At 33.0% G+C, this 19,119-nt stretch overlaps 2 protein-coding genes across 3 annotated transcripts in view; both read right to left on the minus strand.

Annotated features, from left to right (window-relative positions):
• Nucleotides 1-1,334: 1,334 nt before the first annotated feature.
• Nucleotides 1,335-2,000, minus strand: LOC120773718 (keratin, type I cytoskeletal 9-like). Its single transcript, XM_040102766.1, has one exon. The coding sequence runs from the start codon at nucleotides 1,998-2,000 to the stop codon at nucleotides 1,335-1,337; it is 666 nt and encodes a 221-aa protein (XP_039958700.1).
• The window catches only part of LOC120775565 (homeotic protein ocelliless), a 52,306-nt gene continuing 35,174 nt past the window's right edge, over nucleotides 1,988-19,119 (minus strand). For both annotated transcript variants that reach the window (XM_040105793.1, XM_040105791.1), the window contains exon 4: nucleotides 1,988-3,200. In XM_040105793.1, coding sequence (XP_039961727.1) covers nucleotides 2,010-3,200 — 1,191 coding nt within the window. In that variant the 3' untranslated portion in view covers nucleotides 1,988-2,009. The remainder of the gene's footprint in view (nucleotides 3,201-19,119) is intronic.

A 19,119-nucleotide genomic window follows, 5' to 3' on the forward strand; every position in this document is an offset into this window, starting at 1 on the left:
AGTATGGTTTACAGTTCGAATTTATTTTAAGTTCCGTTCAATATTATTTCTTTTATTTTTAATGATTTACAGCTTTAACATATAAAACATAAACAAACGAGAATTTTAGTAATTTAAATTAATAAATAAAATTTGAATGATTTACTGTTATAATCTCCACTTTCCTGTGAGTATTGTTTATGGTTTATAAATCGATTAAAACTTGATAATTAGCCGTGCAGAAACAATTTATGAAAATTAATCAATACATTTTCTTAATAAACTCATAAATCCATTTTACAAAATTTCAAAACATAATTTTTCGAAGAATTTTTTTAAGCGTAACTCCAAAACAATAAAACTTTTCAGCAAATTTTTGCAGTGTAGTTCGAAAACAAAAGGTTTTGATAAAAGTCTTCGAAGTTTAGTTTGTAAATAAAATATTGTTAAACAATTGAACAAAACATTTTGAAATTATTTTTAGTCAGCGTATTTCGAAAACAAAAGATTTTGAAAAAATTGTTTGAAGTGTAGTTCGAAAACAAAAGGTTTTGAAACAATGTATTGCGGTGTATTTCGAAACAAAATGTTTTGAAAAAAGTTTTCAAAATTTAGTTCAAAAATAAAAGATTCTTAAACAATTTTGGCAATGTGGTTCGAAAACAAAAGATTTTGAAACAATTTTTCTGTCAGCGTTTTCGAAAACAAAAGGTTTTGAAACAATGTTTTGCAGTGTGTTTCAAAAACAAAAAGTTTTGAACATTTTTTTACAATGTATTTCGAAAAAAATATTTCAAAAATTTTTGGAAGTTTAATTTAATTTTTTTTTTAATGTAGTTCGAAAACAAAAGATTTTGAAAATTTGTTTTTAAATCTGACAAATAAAAAGTCATAATTCCTCATCACCAATTATTGGCTAAATATTATTGATAGAAATTTCAATAAACAAAAAGGGGCAACACTACAGCGCATTACGGTATATTTGAGTAGATACATTACTTACGTTACATTTTTCGTTTAAAGTTTTTGTTGAAATTCTGTACAAACACACACATACGTACACACGTTAACTATAATTAAAGAGATTTTTGAAATTTTTGTTCCTAATTTATCACTCAATATTTCGTTGATACTGGCTGCAAATGTTTTTGCCTTCACACCTTGCTTTCTTCTCTTAAATAGCTTCATTCTGACAGCAATAATTCCGCTCTACTCTCTATCTTTCACACACTCGAACACTTTCACTCACTCTAACTCTCTATCTATCTCTCTCACCCCGCGCACTGAGCATTTTCGTAGTGTTTCTCAACACTGTCACTAACGGATATGTCTCTTGAGTGTTCCCAACTCCAAGCTCACGCATACTCATCCGTTGATTCGTAGAAATGCGACGGCGGTGCTGGTGGCGGCAACAAGGGCGCTCCTGCCGACGGCAAATGCAGTAGCGGCAGCGGTGCACTTGTCATTGTTGTTGTTGCTGTTAGTGGAGTTGTTGCCGGTGGCGGTGTGCTGCCTGGCGACAGCTTTATGGCCAACTGTTGTGGCTGCTGGTGATGATGTTGCTGATACTGATGTTGATATTGGTTGGACAATTGTTGTTGTTGTTGCTGTTGGTGCTGCTGATGCGGCTGCTGTGTGGACGCATACTGATGTTGCAAGTTACTGCGATTGTTGACATTGCCGCCGCCGCTACTGCTGCCACTACCACCACCATAGTGTGGCAGCATTGCGTAGTCTTCGTTGCCATCGTGCAGGCCATAAGTGCCACGCCCACCTACGCCAATGTAGTTATTGCCGCCGCCGCTGAAATGCTTGATGCCCTCACCATATATGCCACCACCACCGCCACTACTTGCACCGCTGCCACCACAATTACTGCTGCTGCTCCCACTACCCATTAACGAAGCGCTGATGCTGCCGCTAACACCTCCGCTACCGCCACCGCCCACACTACCGCTGCCGCTGCCACTGCCGCTTCCGCTAGCAGCGCTGTTGTTGCTATTGCTGTTGCAATATTGCATCAGCAGATTCTACACCATGTTCACGTACTTGTCTTGTGGCGACATGTAGTCCAGGCTGTTCTGCGAGAAGGCCTGCGCCGACACGGTGCCGGTGAACGAGGGACTAGGTGATAGGCCGAAATTCGAGGCGCTGTAGCCGGTGTGGCCCATATTGTAGTTGACCTGATTCTGGTTGCTGAAATACTCCATTTGCGAGTAGTAGCTCGGCGCCTGTGCATAGTTGTTGGGATACTGTTGATATTGATTATGCCAGAAATTGTACGAATCATGATTCGGCATGTACGCCGAATGGGCGGCCGAGTGATGCGCCGACTGTGCGCTTTGTGCGGCATGTGCTGCAGCGGCGGCCGATTGTGGTGACATGGGTGTGATGGGCGGTGATGGTGTTGTGATGCTGGAGCTCGAATCCATCGGTGTTATATTGCCACCGGGTTGCACCAAACGTGGATTCGTCGCGGCCGCAGTGCCATAGATGCTGTGATGATGTATGGCGCTGCTGCTGATGTCGCCGCCGCCGTCCTTCAATGTGTCGTAGGTGGAACGCAAAGAGCCGTCATTGCCGACCGGACCGCCAGGGTAGCCGCCGCTGATGTGTTCCTTCTTGCAGACAATGCTGACGGGACTCACGGAGGTGGCGGGTGTGGGCAACAGTGGTGAGGAGTTTTGATGCGCAGCCACTGAGGCGTTCAGTGAATTCACCGTGGCCACGGATGGGCCGGACGCTAGCGAATTGATGCCACCACCGGCGGACATGTGATGCGGATGTGTTGAGTGTGCGTGCGACGAAACGGCCGAACCGGAGGTGGGCGTTACCGCTGAGCCCGAGGCGGAAGCGTTTAGGAAGGAACTGTGATGGGATTTTATAGACTGTGCGACGGCGGCGGCGGCTGCGGCCGCTGCTGCTGATGAACCGCCGGCATTGTTCGGATTATTCGCATTGCCGCCGGCGCCCGAGGAGTTGCCAGATTTATTGCCGCCGCTGCCGCCGGACGTGGAATGCGATGAGTGTGAACTCGATTTGTTGGCATTGGATGAGCTGGAATTGTTGTTGCTATTGCCGCTATTCGATGTGTTGCGCGATGTAGAGCAGGAGCCGGAGCCGGAGCCGGAGCTGACATTCTTCGAACTGTTAAGGCTATTTGATTGCTGTTGCTGCTGCAGTTGTTGGCGACATTTGGCGCGCCGATTTTTAAACCAAACCTGGAAGGAAAGAGAGGAAAGTGAAATGTTGAAAGTTGAGCTTACAATTATTTTATAAAAAATTTCAATAATTTCTGCAAGTTTTAATTTAATTTTATTTGTGGAACTTTTGCTTTAAGCTGAATTTCGAAAACGGCTTAAAATGATTTTAAATTATTATTTTTAAAATTTCCAAAAAATTATTACTGCCAAATTTCGAAAACAGTTTTGAATATTTTTTTTTACAAATTTAGTAAGATGTAGTTAACAATTTTTATAATTTCTTTAAATTGTTTGCAATTTTTTTGGGAGCTGAATTTCGAAAATAGTTTTTAGTATTTTCTGCACGTTTTAATTTGTTCATTTTTAAAACAGTATTTTTATTTTTTTAATATTTAAAAAAAATTCCAAAATTTTCGAACATACTTTTGAATATTTTTTTCGAATTTTTATTAACGTTAATTTGAAATTTTGTAAAGATTCTTTTTTTTTAACTATTGTTGAGCTGAGTTTCGAAAATAGTTTTCAATATTTTCAGCACGTTTTAATTTGACTTCTTTTAAAATAATAATTTTACATTTTTTAATATTTAATTGCAACATTTTCGAAAACATTTTTGTATTCTTTGCAAATTTTAATTTACATTAATTTTAAATTTTTTTGATTTGTGTGTATATGCTATTGTTGACCTGATTTTTGAAAATAGTTTTATATTTTTCTGCAGATTCGAATTGAATTTAATTTAAAATTATGCTTTTTTTTTGATTTAGTAATTAAATTTTTAGTGTTTTCAAGAAAATTTGTCTTTGCTAAATTTCGAAAACAATTTTGTATATATTCTAAAATTTTCATTAAATTTCCTTTAAAATTTTTACATTTTAAAAAAAATTGCTTGAGGAATGTTTGTTGGCGCGGGATTTCGAAAATAGTTTTCAATTTTTAGGCCAGTTTTTACAATATTTCAAAAACAGTTTTAAATATTTGCTAAAAGTTTTAATTAACTTTATTTTAAAATAATACTTTTTAAAATTAAAAAACATTTGGTACAAAATTTTGAAAACAGTTTTGAAAATATTTTAAATATTTTTCGTGTTTTTTGGAATTCTTGAGGGAGCTGAATTTCGAAAATAGTTTTCAATATCTTTTCAATTTTTTTATTTTTAAATACTATTTTTAAAAATTAGTTATTGCGCAATTTCGAAAATAGTTTTGAATACTTTTTACAAATTTTGATTAAATTTTACTTACTAAATTTCGAAAATAGTTTTTAAGCTGTTAATTTTGACTGTTACATAATCAAAAAAAAATATTTTTAATATTAAAAAAATATACAATAACAAAAATAAAAATATTGCTATATTTCAAAATCATTTTGCAAGTTTTGCAAGTTTTCTTTTAAAATTCTATTCGCTTAATGTTCACTCACACGCAACTAAAATAATTAAAATCCGCAAAATGTCAATTTAACGACTTCAATTGCCGCATTTCGCTGACAAAAGCAAAGAACAGCAACGCAAAACAGAAAAAAATCAAAACTTGAAAGCAAATTACAGTTACGCAATTCTAAAATTCAATTTCATTGTTGATTAAATGATTTCAAAAGTGACTACTTGCAAGTAAACGAAGCTAAACGCAAATTTAACTGCGGAAATATGGCTGAGAACAACGGCGAAGGCAGAAGGGTGCCACCCTCACACGCGCACACACACGCACGCATTGAAAGCAGCGAATACGAAGGCCTTTATAAAAAGTGAAATCAAAATCAATGCATTACACTTGACAATGGCACGCCAACTCAAAGAAAACTGTAATATAATTCGCATTTCAACGTTTCGCCTTTGTCAGCGGTGTTCCAGAGGGTGGGGTGAGTGGTTGGGGGGAGTGGGTGGAATAGTGAATAGTGACGCTGTTGATGAGATGTGAGCAATTTGCGAGCCTTTTTGGTGGATAACGGAGTTGTTGTTGTTTTTGTTGCTGTTGTTGCTACTACTATGCTTGTGGTTGTTTGTGTCACTCGCGTTGTTGTTGTTGTACTTTAAACAAATTTTATGCGGCAACAATGCATGAAAATGTGCTGTGGTGGGGCGTTAAGAGGGTAATGAAATTTGATACGCCTTGTTTAATGCGTTTTTCCTACTCCCCTCCACACTATATACTCGTACAACGGTAATCTTGCGGCGAACACACAGACACACAATGTCAAATAAAACGCCCTCAATTATTTTACCGATTTCAATGAAATGCTCGAGTGAACACGACTCGATAAAAAGTCTCATTGTGTGGGGTGAAGTGCACTGTGGTGGGTTGTGGTGTGAGGTGAGTAGAGTTAAAGTAACGGTTGGCGATCCTTTGGCAAGCACACTGTCAGCCAGCAAGTGTTAACTTCACAAGGCCGGGTGATAATGTACATATAAATGTTTGTGAGTATGTATATGTGGGTGTATGTCTGGCTTGTAGAATGCTTGAGTGTTGGTTAGTGTAAGTGGTGCACTCATTTCCTTCCTCAAGTAGTGGTTGCTGGGTGGGAGTGCTTGATAAATTCGGTTGTTTACCAATGCTAACCATTAGCAGGCGTCAATAAATGTGTTTGTGCGTGTGCGTGTGTGTGTGTGTGTGTGTATATTTATTAGGAAGTGTGGGCATTGGCGTTGTAAAGTAGACCAAAATCACTGAAATAATATTGGTAAACGAATACGGTCGTTCGCACACACACATATACATAAATATTATTATATACATATGTACAAACACACCTACATGCATATAGTACAATCAAGCAGGCTGAAAGCACAGTTGTTTGCCTCAACGAGAGGATTTCAAGCGCTGGCTCTGTTTAAGCGCTCATTTATTCATGATATGTATGTATGCATGTGGGTTGGCGGTGAATGCTTGAGAACCGGGCGTGCGGTCAGGCGACGTCAGTGGCAGCGTCGAAATCAGTTACAAGGACACTTTTCTCTACGGTTTTTATACCCAGATCCACCAGCCCTGTCCAGCTATCTGTTCAACTGCGAATTAGTTACTCAGTTTTCGAGATCTTGAACTGAAACTTTGCATACATTCTTTTTCTGCCAATAAGCTACTCATTTGTCGAAATCAGCGATATTAGATCACAGTGGCATATAGCTGTCATACAAACTGACTGTTAAAACTCAAGTCCTTATATGGAAAATGTGCTTATTTGACAAGATATCTCCACCAAATATGACACAGATTATTATCCAAATAAACGCTATAAGCTATGAAAAAATTGTTCAAATCGGACCACTATAGCATATAGCTGTCATACAAACTGACTGATAAAACGCAAGGCCTTCCAAGGAAAACTTTTTATTTGACGAGTTATTTTTACGAAATTTAGCAAAAGTTATCTTCCAAGTCAACGCTAACAACTCCCAAGAATTCGTTCAGATCGGACTACCAAAGCATGTGGCTGCCATACAAATTTACACATCAAAATCAAGATATTATCTCTTTTCATGTTTTTATGCTATAAGAAATGCAACTGTGTAGGGTATAGCAACGTTTTCATGTTTTTTCCTCTCCACAGAGTTTATTTTGAAGCTTCTGCATCAGCTCTCCTTTAGCATAACAAATAAGGATAAGTGAATGTCGCCGCCTGCCGACTGTTACCGAAGTTAATGGGATGTTGAGGCAGCAAGTCGAGAGGGTGCAAATGTGTGGGCGTGGGTGGGGTTTGCGCACTCAACAATATAATCGAGTCAATTTTCTTAAGCACGCGCACAAGCAAGCACACACACGCACACAGAAATAGACACATACACTTGCTGCGTTGGTGGGCACATTTTTATCCTTTAGCCGTGAGCTGATTGAATAACTTCATCAATGGGCTGCGAACAAGTTGCTCTTTGGCGTTTGTCGGCTTGTTTCCTCGCTTGCTTATATTTGTTTGTGTTGCGGTGCACACGCGCGTGACTTTTTGCACTTGCTCTTGGCAGTGTTGCGGCCAGCGGCGCCGGCGTTGCAATCAAAACACTTTTTATGTGCCTTCTTCGCTAGAGTGCCGTTATAATTTATTCATTAATGCCATTTCCGTTCGGTTGACGGTCTCTGCTGTTTGCTGCTTAACACTTGACGCCGAGGAGAGTGCCCACCACATTGTTGTGTTGTTGTTGGCTTTTCGTCCTTTTTTATTATAGTTGCGTTAGCACTAACAACAATGCCGCTCGCACTAAATAAATAAACACAGTGGCAACAAAGTGTGCACACTCCACATTTTCGACACTCTGCGGTGGCTAATGGACAAATATGTGAGAGTGTGTACTGTGTGTGCTGTATATGTGTATGTAAGTGTTAAGCAATGCAAAGTGCTGCTGCATTTTGATACATTGTTGGGTGTGTGGAAATGTTAATTGGTGAGGGAAAATGACAAAATGACGAGTTGTTGATGGAATTTTCTCATTCAAAGTGTTGTTGTTATTATTTTTGAATAAAGTGAGTTTTTTTAATTCAAATAAAATAAATTTTTTAGAGGAGCTTGGGGAGAAATTTCTTCAAAGTTTGAGTTAAATTTTTTGCTCTTGAAGTCAGTATCAACGAAATAAGCCTCGGCAAGTACTGGCAAGCGTAGAAAAAAATAGATTATTGAGTTAACTTTTAGTAATGTTTTCTGGATTCCCTAATATAAAAATCTCTAATCTCAGAACTGCCAATCCAAAGGCATTGAACTTCTGATTTTTATTTTCGTAAAAATTGTTTATCACAAATAAATTATAAAATAATTAAATAAATAATTTTTCTCAAAAAAATCAGAAATTTAAAATCTCACAGTACATTTTGTTTAAGAATTTGAAATACATATTTGAATTTAGTTTTAAAATTTATTTTCTGTAATTTTTCTTTTAACTGGAAATATTTTTTGAAATAAATTATAATAATTTTTTTTCAAAAAAAAACTCCAAATTAATGAAATTTTGTAAACGTAATTACGTATGTAAATACAATTTTTAAAATTTCATAACTTTTTTTAGAAAAAATAAAATGTTCATTATCTTCCAATATTTAATAATTGAGAATTTTTAAATTTGTATTAATTAAATTATAACTAATTTTGTTTTTAAATTTTTCTTTCTAGAAATATTTTTTAGTTGTAATAAATTCGAATAATTTTTTAATAAAAAATTAAATCCAAAAGTGTGTACATAATGTTTAAAAATTTATAAACGTGACTTTTTATAGAAAAAATATAAATTTTACATTTTGGAAATTTTAAAAATTCATATTTTTACAAAAAAAAATTAAAATGTTCTTTTCTTTAACTCAATTAAAGCCAGAAAGAAATAAAAAACATTAAAACATAAATTATTCATATGTATTATGTGGTTAGCTTTTTTAATAAATAAATAATTTTTTTGTTTTTACTTTTTATTTATAAAATTTTTTTTGTAAATGCTTCCTTTTTTCGTTAACAATTTTATAATAATTTTTTTTAATTAGTTGTGTTTAAAATTAGTTTTGATTGACATTTTTATTGATTTTGAATTAATAAATATTCTTTTTCATATAAAAATATTTTATTGCTGATTTTATTCATTAATAAAATTTAACAACAAAAATATTTTTAAAGAAACAATATTATTTAAATGATACAAATATTTTTTTTAAATTGGCAAAAAAATTTAAATTTAAAATTTTATGTAACAAATTTTTTCATTAATATTCGTTTAATTGTGAATTAATTTTTTTATAACATTTTTTTTAAATTAAATGTTTTTAAAATTAGTGTTCATTGATATTTTTTTTATCATAAATTATTTTTAATTAATAGATAAATATTATAAATATTTTTTTATGGAAAAAAACTTTAGTGCTCATTTTTTCGTAAAAAAAAAACAGAAAATACGAAAAAATATTTTTTAATTAAAAATTCTTGAAAATTCAAAAATCTTATTGCTGATTTTTTACGAAAAAGAAAATTTTATGAAAGAAAAAAAACGATTTTTACGAAACAAAATTATTTATTTATCAAATTAAAAAAATAAATCTTTTTTCAAAATAAAATAAGTATGTAAATACTAAAATATCAAAGTACAAAATATATTTTTTAATTTCAAAAAATAGAAAACAATTTTGTGTTTTTATTAGAAATTCAAAAATTGAGAAGTTACAAAAATATTTTTTAATAGCAAAAAAATCTCAAATGAATTATGCAATGCCCATTAAATGTGTCTTCTGTATTTCCTTTCAGAAGTCATACGAAATTATTTAAGAGTGTTATGCAACTGCTAATGACAAACACAACAATGAGCACAATACAACAAAATAAGTTTAATTGCGAAAATAGAAAAAATAATTTTCTGACAATTATAACAAAAGCTTGCAATTAAAAGCCCGAGGTGTCTGCGGAGTCAAAAGAAGCTGGCCACACAAGCGGGTCTTACTAACGTACATAGACATACATATACATATGTATGTATGTATATACTTATGTGATTCTTATATTTGTATTCTTGCAACAAAGCATTTCACAATTATCGCATTACGCACTTGTGTTGTGCAAACAGAAAACACGTATCTACATACACACGTATGTAATATATACATTCAACTAAATATGAAGTGTTGCTATGTGACATAAGTGACAAAAGAAACAAGAAAACGCAAAGGAAGTGATGAATAGCGTCTTTAATGGTCAATGGTGTGCCATAATGTTCAACAGACAATTTTCAAAAACAGAGGAAAACAAAGAAAAGCTTTCGTATGCATTGTGGCAGGCGCGCGAAATGCGGCAATAAATTGTAAGTTTATGTAACATGTGGCGAAGTGAATTGGAAAAAAGAACAAACAAATTTTTTTCTTTGTCTTTTTGTAGAAATACAAAGCGCTGAGAAAGCAAAAGGAAATAATTTCTCAAATAAAATCGAAAAAGCGCAAAATTGTGTGAAAGCAATAGAATTAAAAAGAAAACGGACAACAATTGAGCATAAATTGGGAAGTGATGTAAAAAGTTGCAGCAAATAACCAATTTCAATTAACAGTAAATCAATAAAATAAAATTATATTTCGGAAAAAGAAAATTAAAAAAATGAAAAATAGCGGAAGCAAGGAAGACAGTCCAAAAAGTACACAATTAATAATAATAAACGCTAAGCCAATTAATTACGCTGACGACACACTAAATTTGTGACAACGCGACGCAAAGTGATGGAAATAATTTACAAATTGTGGTCGCAACAACAACATACATACACAGTATATTTGAATTGAAAAAATAAACGAAAAATAAAAATCAGAAATTACAAAATTTAAAGGTGTTGGATATTTTCGAGCAAGCGTGCAACGCAATGAGCGGAGTCAGTGAGCGAACATTTTTAATCCGCAGTGAGAAAATTAAAACGGGAAACAGCTGCAGTGCTGACAAAATATACACCGTTATTTATATAAACATATAAACACATTTATTCGTATGTATATATGTATGTGTGTGGGTTTATAAATAAGGTTACGTTGACAATGTGCATGTGCAGCGAGCGAATGCGTAGCAGCCCTACAGGCGCACAAACAAAAGAGTTGCGCTAAGCGTACCAACACATGCACACACACTCTTACGTGCATAAAATGCTTAAATGCAGTTATAAATTGAAAATATTATAGTTGAATGGAAATTATAGAAATGCTGCGTGTAGGGTGACAAGCCGTTGAAGCGTGGCAGCGACAATTTTACAAAACAAGAACAAGAATAACAAGCAAAAACGTTAATTTTGGTTAATCAGCAGAAATACCCTTTGCAAATAAAACGGTTTTCTATACAAGCACTTCATTTTGATCGTGCAGTTTGTATGGCAGCTACATATACATATGCTAGAGTGGTCCGATCAGAAAAATTTATTCGAAAATTGCATCGTTGCTTAAGACAATAACCTGTGCCAAATTTCGTAAGAATATCTTGACAAATAAAAAAGTTTTCCATATAAGAACTAGATTTTGATCGTTCAGTTTGTATGGCAGCTATATGCTATAGTAGCCCGACTTGAACGATTTCTTTGAAGATTGTACCGTTGCATAGGACAATAATCTGCGCCAAATTTCGTAAGGATGTCTCGTCGAATATAAAACTTTTTCATATAAGAACTTGATTTCGATTATCCGGTTTGTATGGCAGCTATATGCTATAGTTTTCCGATCTGAACGATTTGTTCGGAGATTGTAACGTTACTTTGAACTATAATCCATACCAAATTTTGTGAAGATATCCTTCAAAATGGAAAAGTTTTCCATACAAGCACTTTATTCTAATCGTTCAGTTTGTATGGCAGCTATATGTTATACTGGTCCGATAACGACAGTTCAAACAAATAAACAGCTTTTTGGAGAGAAAAGTACGTCTGCAAAATTTCATAACAATATCTCAAAAACTGCGATACTAATTTGCGTATATCTAGACAATTCTACAAATCCTGTTCAGGGTATAAAAATGCAAGCAAAATCAAAATGGTAGGCGCTCTAGGCATACATAGGCACACATACACAAGCATTGGATATGGAGTTTCAACTTGTATCTATATAAAATGCCGTTCGTGCCACCGGTGTTTGGTTGGTCGCTGGCTCGCTCGCCGGGTCGGTTTTATCTGCGCCTGACGGTTAAATTTGATTTATGGCCAGGCGTTACAGCAGCCAGCAGGCCTCGTTGTGTGCCACCCCTAGCACGCGTAAACCCTCTAAAAATTCATATTCACACCGCTATTAGGCAGCAAGCGGCTGTATAGTCGAATACAAATACAAAAGGTTACGTTACTAGAATATATATGTACATTCAATACATATGTATGTATGTATATAAAGCATATGTATGTATGTATATTTGTGCGATTGGGCAGGGCGTAAATGTTTGCGCTGCGCTGGTGCAGATAAGCTGTGGAAAATTATTACATTATTTGTATTGGTCGCCAGAGTCACACGACACATTTGTATGCGGGCAACAACAGAACAACAAGGACCGTTGCATTCGGGGTACCGTTCAGATTTCATTGCGCACAATAAATATCACGCTCATGTCAGTTGCTTTTTTTCCACCTTTCTAATTTTGCCCAAATTGTGCGCCCGCCCTATCAATTGTGGCAGCCAACAACAACAACAACAGTGCGTGCATGTGTGTGTTAGATGTATGCATGTAGGTGTGCTGTGCAATGAAAGGAATAACAGTTTACTTTGATTTGCGGATTTTGTGCGCAATGCGGAGGCAAATGCTTGCATGTACATATGTATGTATGTGTGTGTTCGTGACGATGGTTGAGTGTTGCTTTTAGGTTGGCAAGATGAATATCATTCAATTAATATTACAGTAACGATTTGTGTTATTATTTATTGGTGTGCGCGGCTTGGCGGTTGTGGTCTGATAGAGTCATATGTACATAAGTCGGCATATATGTATATATGTATGTTTGTATATAATATATATATGTATGAAATAGTCAGTTTTTGCTTTGCACTAAATATTCTGCGAGGGGTTGCTTTTGCTTGTGGGAATGGCCTTTATGAATATGATTTTCGAAAATAAAGTAAATGCACGCACAGAAATGCCCCATAAATATTCATGAATCGCATAAATAATGTTTCAATTTCGTATGCGTGCAGCAACTAAATCTGAAAGGTATCTATGCGGTAAAATATGCAGGATTTATAATTTACAAATATGTATATCGAAAATTATAAAAAATATAAAATTTATATTTTATTTATATTTTCAAAGATAAAATTATTTTTTTTTATTTTGAAAAAATTAAAAAAAAATTATATTTAAAATTCTTCGTTGAAATTTTTTTATTAATTATAATTTTTGCATTAATATATTTTTTTTTATTATTTAATTTTTTCGTAAGAAATAATTTAATTAATAATTTATTAATTAAAAATATTTTGAATAATTTTTTTATGAAAAAATCAGCAAAAAGATTTTTTACAAAACAAAAGTATTTATTTATATAATAAGTATCAGAAATTGAAAAGTTATAAAATATTTTTAACAGCTAAAAAATCTCAAATGAATTATGCAATGCGCATTATATTTGTCTTCTGCATTTCCTTTCAGAAGTCGTACGAAATTATTCAAGAGTGTTATGCAACTGCTAATGACAAACACAACAATGAGCACAATACAGCAAAATAAGTTTAATTGCGAAAATAGAAAAAATAATTTTCTAACAATTATAACAAAAGCTTATAACGAAAAGCACAAGGTACCTGCGAAATCAATAGAAGCTGGCCTCACGGTTATGTAAAACCCGAATTTCAAGTACATACATACATATGTATGTAATAATGAAGATATATAGATAAGTAACTGTGTAGTAATATTCCAACTGACGAGTAAAAATTTATTAAATTTCGAAAATTATTTACATAGAAAGGGTTTCTAGTGCTTGGAAGAGCATTAAAATATGCCGTTTTAAATTGTAATTTACATTTTAGAAGAGGGAAAACATAAGTATTTAACGACATTGTTGCTATAGCAAAATAATAAACTTAAAAATATTAATTAATTAATTAATCAATTAATATTATTAAAAGAACAATGAAATTAACAATTTTTTTTTTATAAAAAAAAGAACGGTATATTTATGGGTTATCCTTTTGAGCCCAAATTGGTTATTACACATATAAAAAAAATGTCCTATATATAGTGATTTTGACAGCTTGTGGCGGCCATGTATAACTACAGAATTATGTAAAATTTTGTCGGTGTGTTTAGTGAAATGAAATTTTGTCAGTGTGTTCAGTAAAATCAAATTTTGTCAGTGTGTTCAGTAAAGTTTGCCAACGTCATGAAACACTTTAATGCTACATTTGGATATTGTCCCAGATTCACAAATTCACGTTACCGTTTGGTGCGGATTGTGATATAGAGGCATCATCGGGACTTATTTCCTTCAAATTGAAACAGACAATGCCATTACCATCAATAGCGAGCGTTATAACACAATATTGACCGAATTTTTCCCAGAGTTTGATGAAATCGACGCGGACGATCTCTATTTGCAACAAGATGTTCCATATGCAAACATGGCCTAATTGAGTGCAAATTTTGTCGACTTGTTAATTTCGAGAAATTACCGTCAAAATTATGCGATTTAACGCCTTTAGAATATTTTCCCTTGGGGATTATTATACTATAAAGGATTTGCCCCTCGAGCAACGCTTGAAGATCTCATTGCATGTCATGTATTAGTTAGATTCTATCTTTTCACACCGTATGTAATATATAAACATATATTTTCCTCAATTGTTTCCGGTTTATATAGTGTAGATATTTTATAAAGAAGATTATATCTTTTATCACTGTTATTTTACTTTTTTACACAAATTTATGTCTGCAAATTATGTCATTCTCATTGTCTACTACATACGGCTATCCTCCTCTATTACTAACCATTGAGAGGAGTTATGAGTACTTGTAGGCATTGCTAACGCCTCATGGTAGAAAGAGATAGATTGAGTTCAAATGTAAATATTGGCAAATTAGCGATCAGTGAGTTAGAAGTATGTAACTTAAGGGATCATCTCAGTGTAACCCTCCGAAAAATCACTGATTTTCGCGATTTTGTTTTTTATGTTGAAACTAACTTTTTTTTTTGTAAAAAAATACTTTCATTACGAATACAAAATAATTTTTTTATGTTTATTTATTAGGTGTATAATAGTTAAATAAATTGATTGATAAAGTGACGCGTAAAAAAGGTCCTGTACGATGTCCACAATTGTGTAGGAAAGTTGCTATCGCGCTATAGAAGCTTTTTGTTTTTTTTTTTTTTTTTTGGAAATTCGACAAAATGGCGACTGTTTGAATAAAAGATATCGATTTAAGGTCTTTCTTTTGACAGTTTTTCGTAGAAAAAAATAGGAAGATTTCAAAAAAAATTTATTTTTTGAAAATTTCACACTGAGGCAATCCTTAAGATCCACATACATAAGTCAGTTGACGTGAGTTCTAAAAAATTTTTGACTCCGCGATTACTTGATATAGAATTTTTGTTAAGTTATTAATTCGATCAATATCTAAGTATGGATAAAAAGACTGAATTTTTCTCAAAAGAAAAGTCAATATTACTTATCTAAAATATTCATATGTTTGGTATATACATGCAATATATACATACATACATTGCGAATATACAAGTAAATGGAAGTGATAAAAAATATGATTTTCAGATTTGTGCATATTAATTATACGTAGCGTCATCCAAAATTTTTTTACTCTAGCATATTATCGGGAGCTTTAATCCAAAATATTATTTTGTAAAACGTCTCTTTAAAACATAAATTCCTATTAATGGACTGCAAATATTCTCTTTCTGTATATTTTCTTGAAATTATACATTTCCTTTTGCATTTATTGATTTTTTTCGTATAAAATCTATATATCGTCACCTGAAATGCAAAATACCGTATCAACAAAAAATTCGAAATTGATTGTCTTATTGATTACGCTTCACTACTTCAAATTACATACATAATATTACATATGTTCAACATTTTCAAGTTCTGCACTCTGATATAAACCAGTTTTAACCAATATTAAAATTTTTTTCACTCATGTTCCATTTTATTTCGTGTCTCATTCACGCCATTGTAAATTTCCGAAAATGTTGTTACGTTATTTTGCATTTCAGGAGACGATATGTATATAAAAGAAAGTTGTGCTAGTTACACCATTTATAACTCAAGAACGGCTGAACCGATTTGACTGAAAATTGGTGGGGTTTCTTTGTTCAAAATTCGTGTTTGTAGGAATCATTTGAATATATGCATACAATTTTAGACAGATTCTTCCACAAAAATAATACAACTGCTAAGTATTTGGAATAGCAGAAAATAACTGCAACCAAATATGCAGTGAAATAGATTATAACTGGCTCAGTAACCAGTCGTTGATGTGCATCCCAAAATCCTGTCATAACCTTTCCAGCCGACTTTTTCGTCTTTCCACGCCTGAGAACCGGTTCATCATGTGCAGTCCACTAGAATGTCTGCCGATTTGACTTCAATGGTTAAAGATGGAACTATGTTTCTATTAAAAATCGATCAGACACCTCAGAATCAGTAATTCGTTTTTTTGTTGGATTATGAACTTGCGAGGCACCCACTTTGCACAGAGTTTTCGCCTCTTAAAGCTTAGCAAATATATTTTCATTGGTGGATTTCCTTGAGCCCAAATTCAACTGTATTTTCCCCCAAAAAGCTATGCTTTATTAACACACGAAATTCTTTATGATCCACATTTGGAAACTAACACAAGTTGCTTCACAAAAATGCTATATCTCATTAACTAATAGTTATAATCCAACTAATAGAAATCACATAGATGGTATCTAGTAGTAGTATTATCTATGTATCAGACACAGTAAAGCGTGGACGGGTCCTCTAGTATTTTTATAAAAATAAATACAATTTTTTTCAGATTTATTGATCAATATGTATTAAATAAAAATACTCTCTTCGGATTTTCCCGCAAAATGCTTGGAGCATTTCTACCTAACATTTTCGAACTGATTTGGCCTTACAGTCGCCGCTTTGTGCAAAAATCAAAGAATCATAATTATCCTTCTGACTTCTGCAGTTGAGAGATTGACGAAAAATTTTTAACTCTATCCGAATAGAGCTGAAGCTGTCATAACGAATAGACAAACAATAAGGGCATAATGTGGGTGCTGCAATACACAACAGTTTACTAAATGGCTATTTAAATTTCTACTTCAGGGACAACTCTTTGCAGTAAAGGATAAAATTAACGGGTGTAGCACGAGTTTCTGGCATTCAAAGAATTTCAACATAACTAAAATGAAGACATTTCTATGTAGAGAGCACTTTTGTCCTTTGCGCTTTGCGGTTGAAAGTGCTTTTGTGCACCGTCGTCGTCGATTGGCAGCGCGTCAAGGCCAATGTCTCACGTCTGCCGCGTGCCTGTCAACCAAACGGCCTGCGTGCCGCGGCGAGTACAGGTACAAAGGTGCGCTGAATGCAGACAGTAACTGATATATGCATTTGACTGCGTGGCGTGGTAATTCAATATTTTTCTAGCAATGTGCACGCAAAATGCGCACAGAACGAACGGTAAATGAAGCAAAAAGAAAGCAAAAACAAGAAAAACAAGAAAAACATGAAGAAAATAAAAGTATAGCACAGCCAAAGTCACTTGCAGTCAACGCGTTTAAGGAAAAGCGCGCATGGGTGTGTGTGTGTGTGAAGGGAAAAATGAGAAATTGTAGCCAAAACGCAGGCAGCGGATACCTTAGAAAAAACCAGCGTATTGATTTTTAGTGTAGGAATGCAGAAAGCAAATAAAAAAAAAAAATAAAAAACAATTTGCTGTTGTAACTGATAATTGTAGACGCACGTTGGTATGCATGTTGCATAAATAGATACACAGATGTGTATGTGTGTGTCATTTGTAGAAATGCCTCAAAAGTGGAAAAACAAATTCAACTACAATAGGGGGGCGTCTGTCTGCTGTCCACCTCCACATGTCGTGTCATTTTTCACTTGTTCCTGCCACGTTCCCGCCGCACACATACATACGTACACACATGCAGACACATATGTTAAAAAACTTATGTTTAGTAATATATGTATACAATTACTGGTGGCATGAATGACCCTCGCACACACCACCCCGTCGCGCGTACGTGCTCAAGGCAGCAAGTCAAGCGCCTTAAAAGGCTTCCTTTGGAGGCGCAACGTGCTGCAGACGTACAAGTAAAAGAAATAAAAGCGCAAGAAGTGGAAAAATGGAAGAAGAAGAAGAACGGCAGTAGTGTTGTGGAAATGTGCAATTGCAATTGTCATTAGTGGCCAATATGTAGCGAACATATGCAGTTTTTGTATTGTTGTTGTTGTTATTATACATTGTATATGCATGCATTTGTTTGTCTTTCTGTTTGTTTGCTGCCTTTTTGCTTGTATTCAATGTCACGTCCTTAAATTACACAAAATCAATACTTGCAATTTTGTTGTTGTTGTTGTTGTTGTTTATGAATTGGCGCGATTTTTGCATGTGACTGCAATGTGTTTCACAATAATTTTGGTGACTAGAGTTTTGGTTAAGTATAATTTTTTTACTATACAAATTTGTGGTTAACATAGAAATTTGAAAAAAATTCAAATTTCAACAAAAATTATGTTTAAATTATTTTAATTTTTTTGCATCGAAAAAATTTTTCAACCATGTTTTTAATTAATTTCTAGGTATTTTGTATTAAAATAATTTGTAGTTTTTGATAGATTTCTTAGCAATTTTCATTTCAGACATTTTTTCTTATTTTTTTGCTTTATTTATTTTTTAAAGTTCCAATTTTATTTTCATAAGTTTTATGTTATTTTCACATTTTCATACAAAAAAAAAATGTTTCTTATTCATTTTTAATTATTTTTAAAATTGAGCAATATTTTTTTATCATTTCTTAAGTTCTCATTTTATTATTATTATTACTTTTTATTTTATTTTTAAATTCTATTTTATTTTTTTATTAATTATTATAATTTTTTTATTATTATAATTTTTAAATTTATTTATTATTGATTTTTGTAATTTTTTTATAATAGATATTTTCAAAATTTTATTATATTAATTTTTTAATTTCTATTTGTATTATTGTTTTTTTTTTTTAAGTTTCTAATTTTGTAAATATATTTTTTTTTTGTTTTTGCATGTACATTAAAAAAGAATTTTCCTTATTTTTTATAGTTATTTTTGAAATTTTTAAATATTTTTTTCTTTTCTTTAGTTCCAGTTTTATAATTATTATTTTGAAATTTCTACTTTTTTTAAATTATTTCTTGTTTATTAATTTTACATTAACATTTTAAAAAAATTTTAATTTGATAAAAAATAATTTTAAAAAAATATTAATATTGCTTTATGCTTTATTATTTTTTTTAAGTTCATGTTTTAGATAACTTTTTTTGCAATTCCGTATCAATAAATTTT

The sequence above is a fragment of the Bactrocera tryoni genome, chromosome 4 (assembly GCF_016617805.1).
Source record: "Bactrocera tryoni isolate S06 chromosome 4, CSIRO_BtryS06_freeze2, whole genome shotgun sequence".
In the NCBI taxonomy this organism is placed as follows: Eukaryota; Metazoa; Arthropoda; class Insecta; order Diptera; family Tephritidae; genus Bactrocera; species Bactrocera tryoni.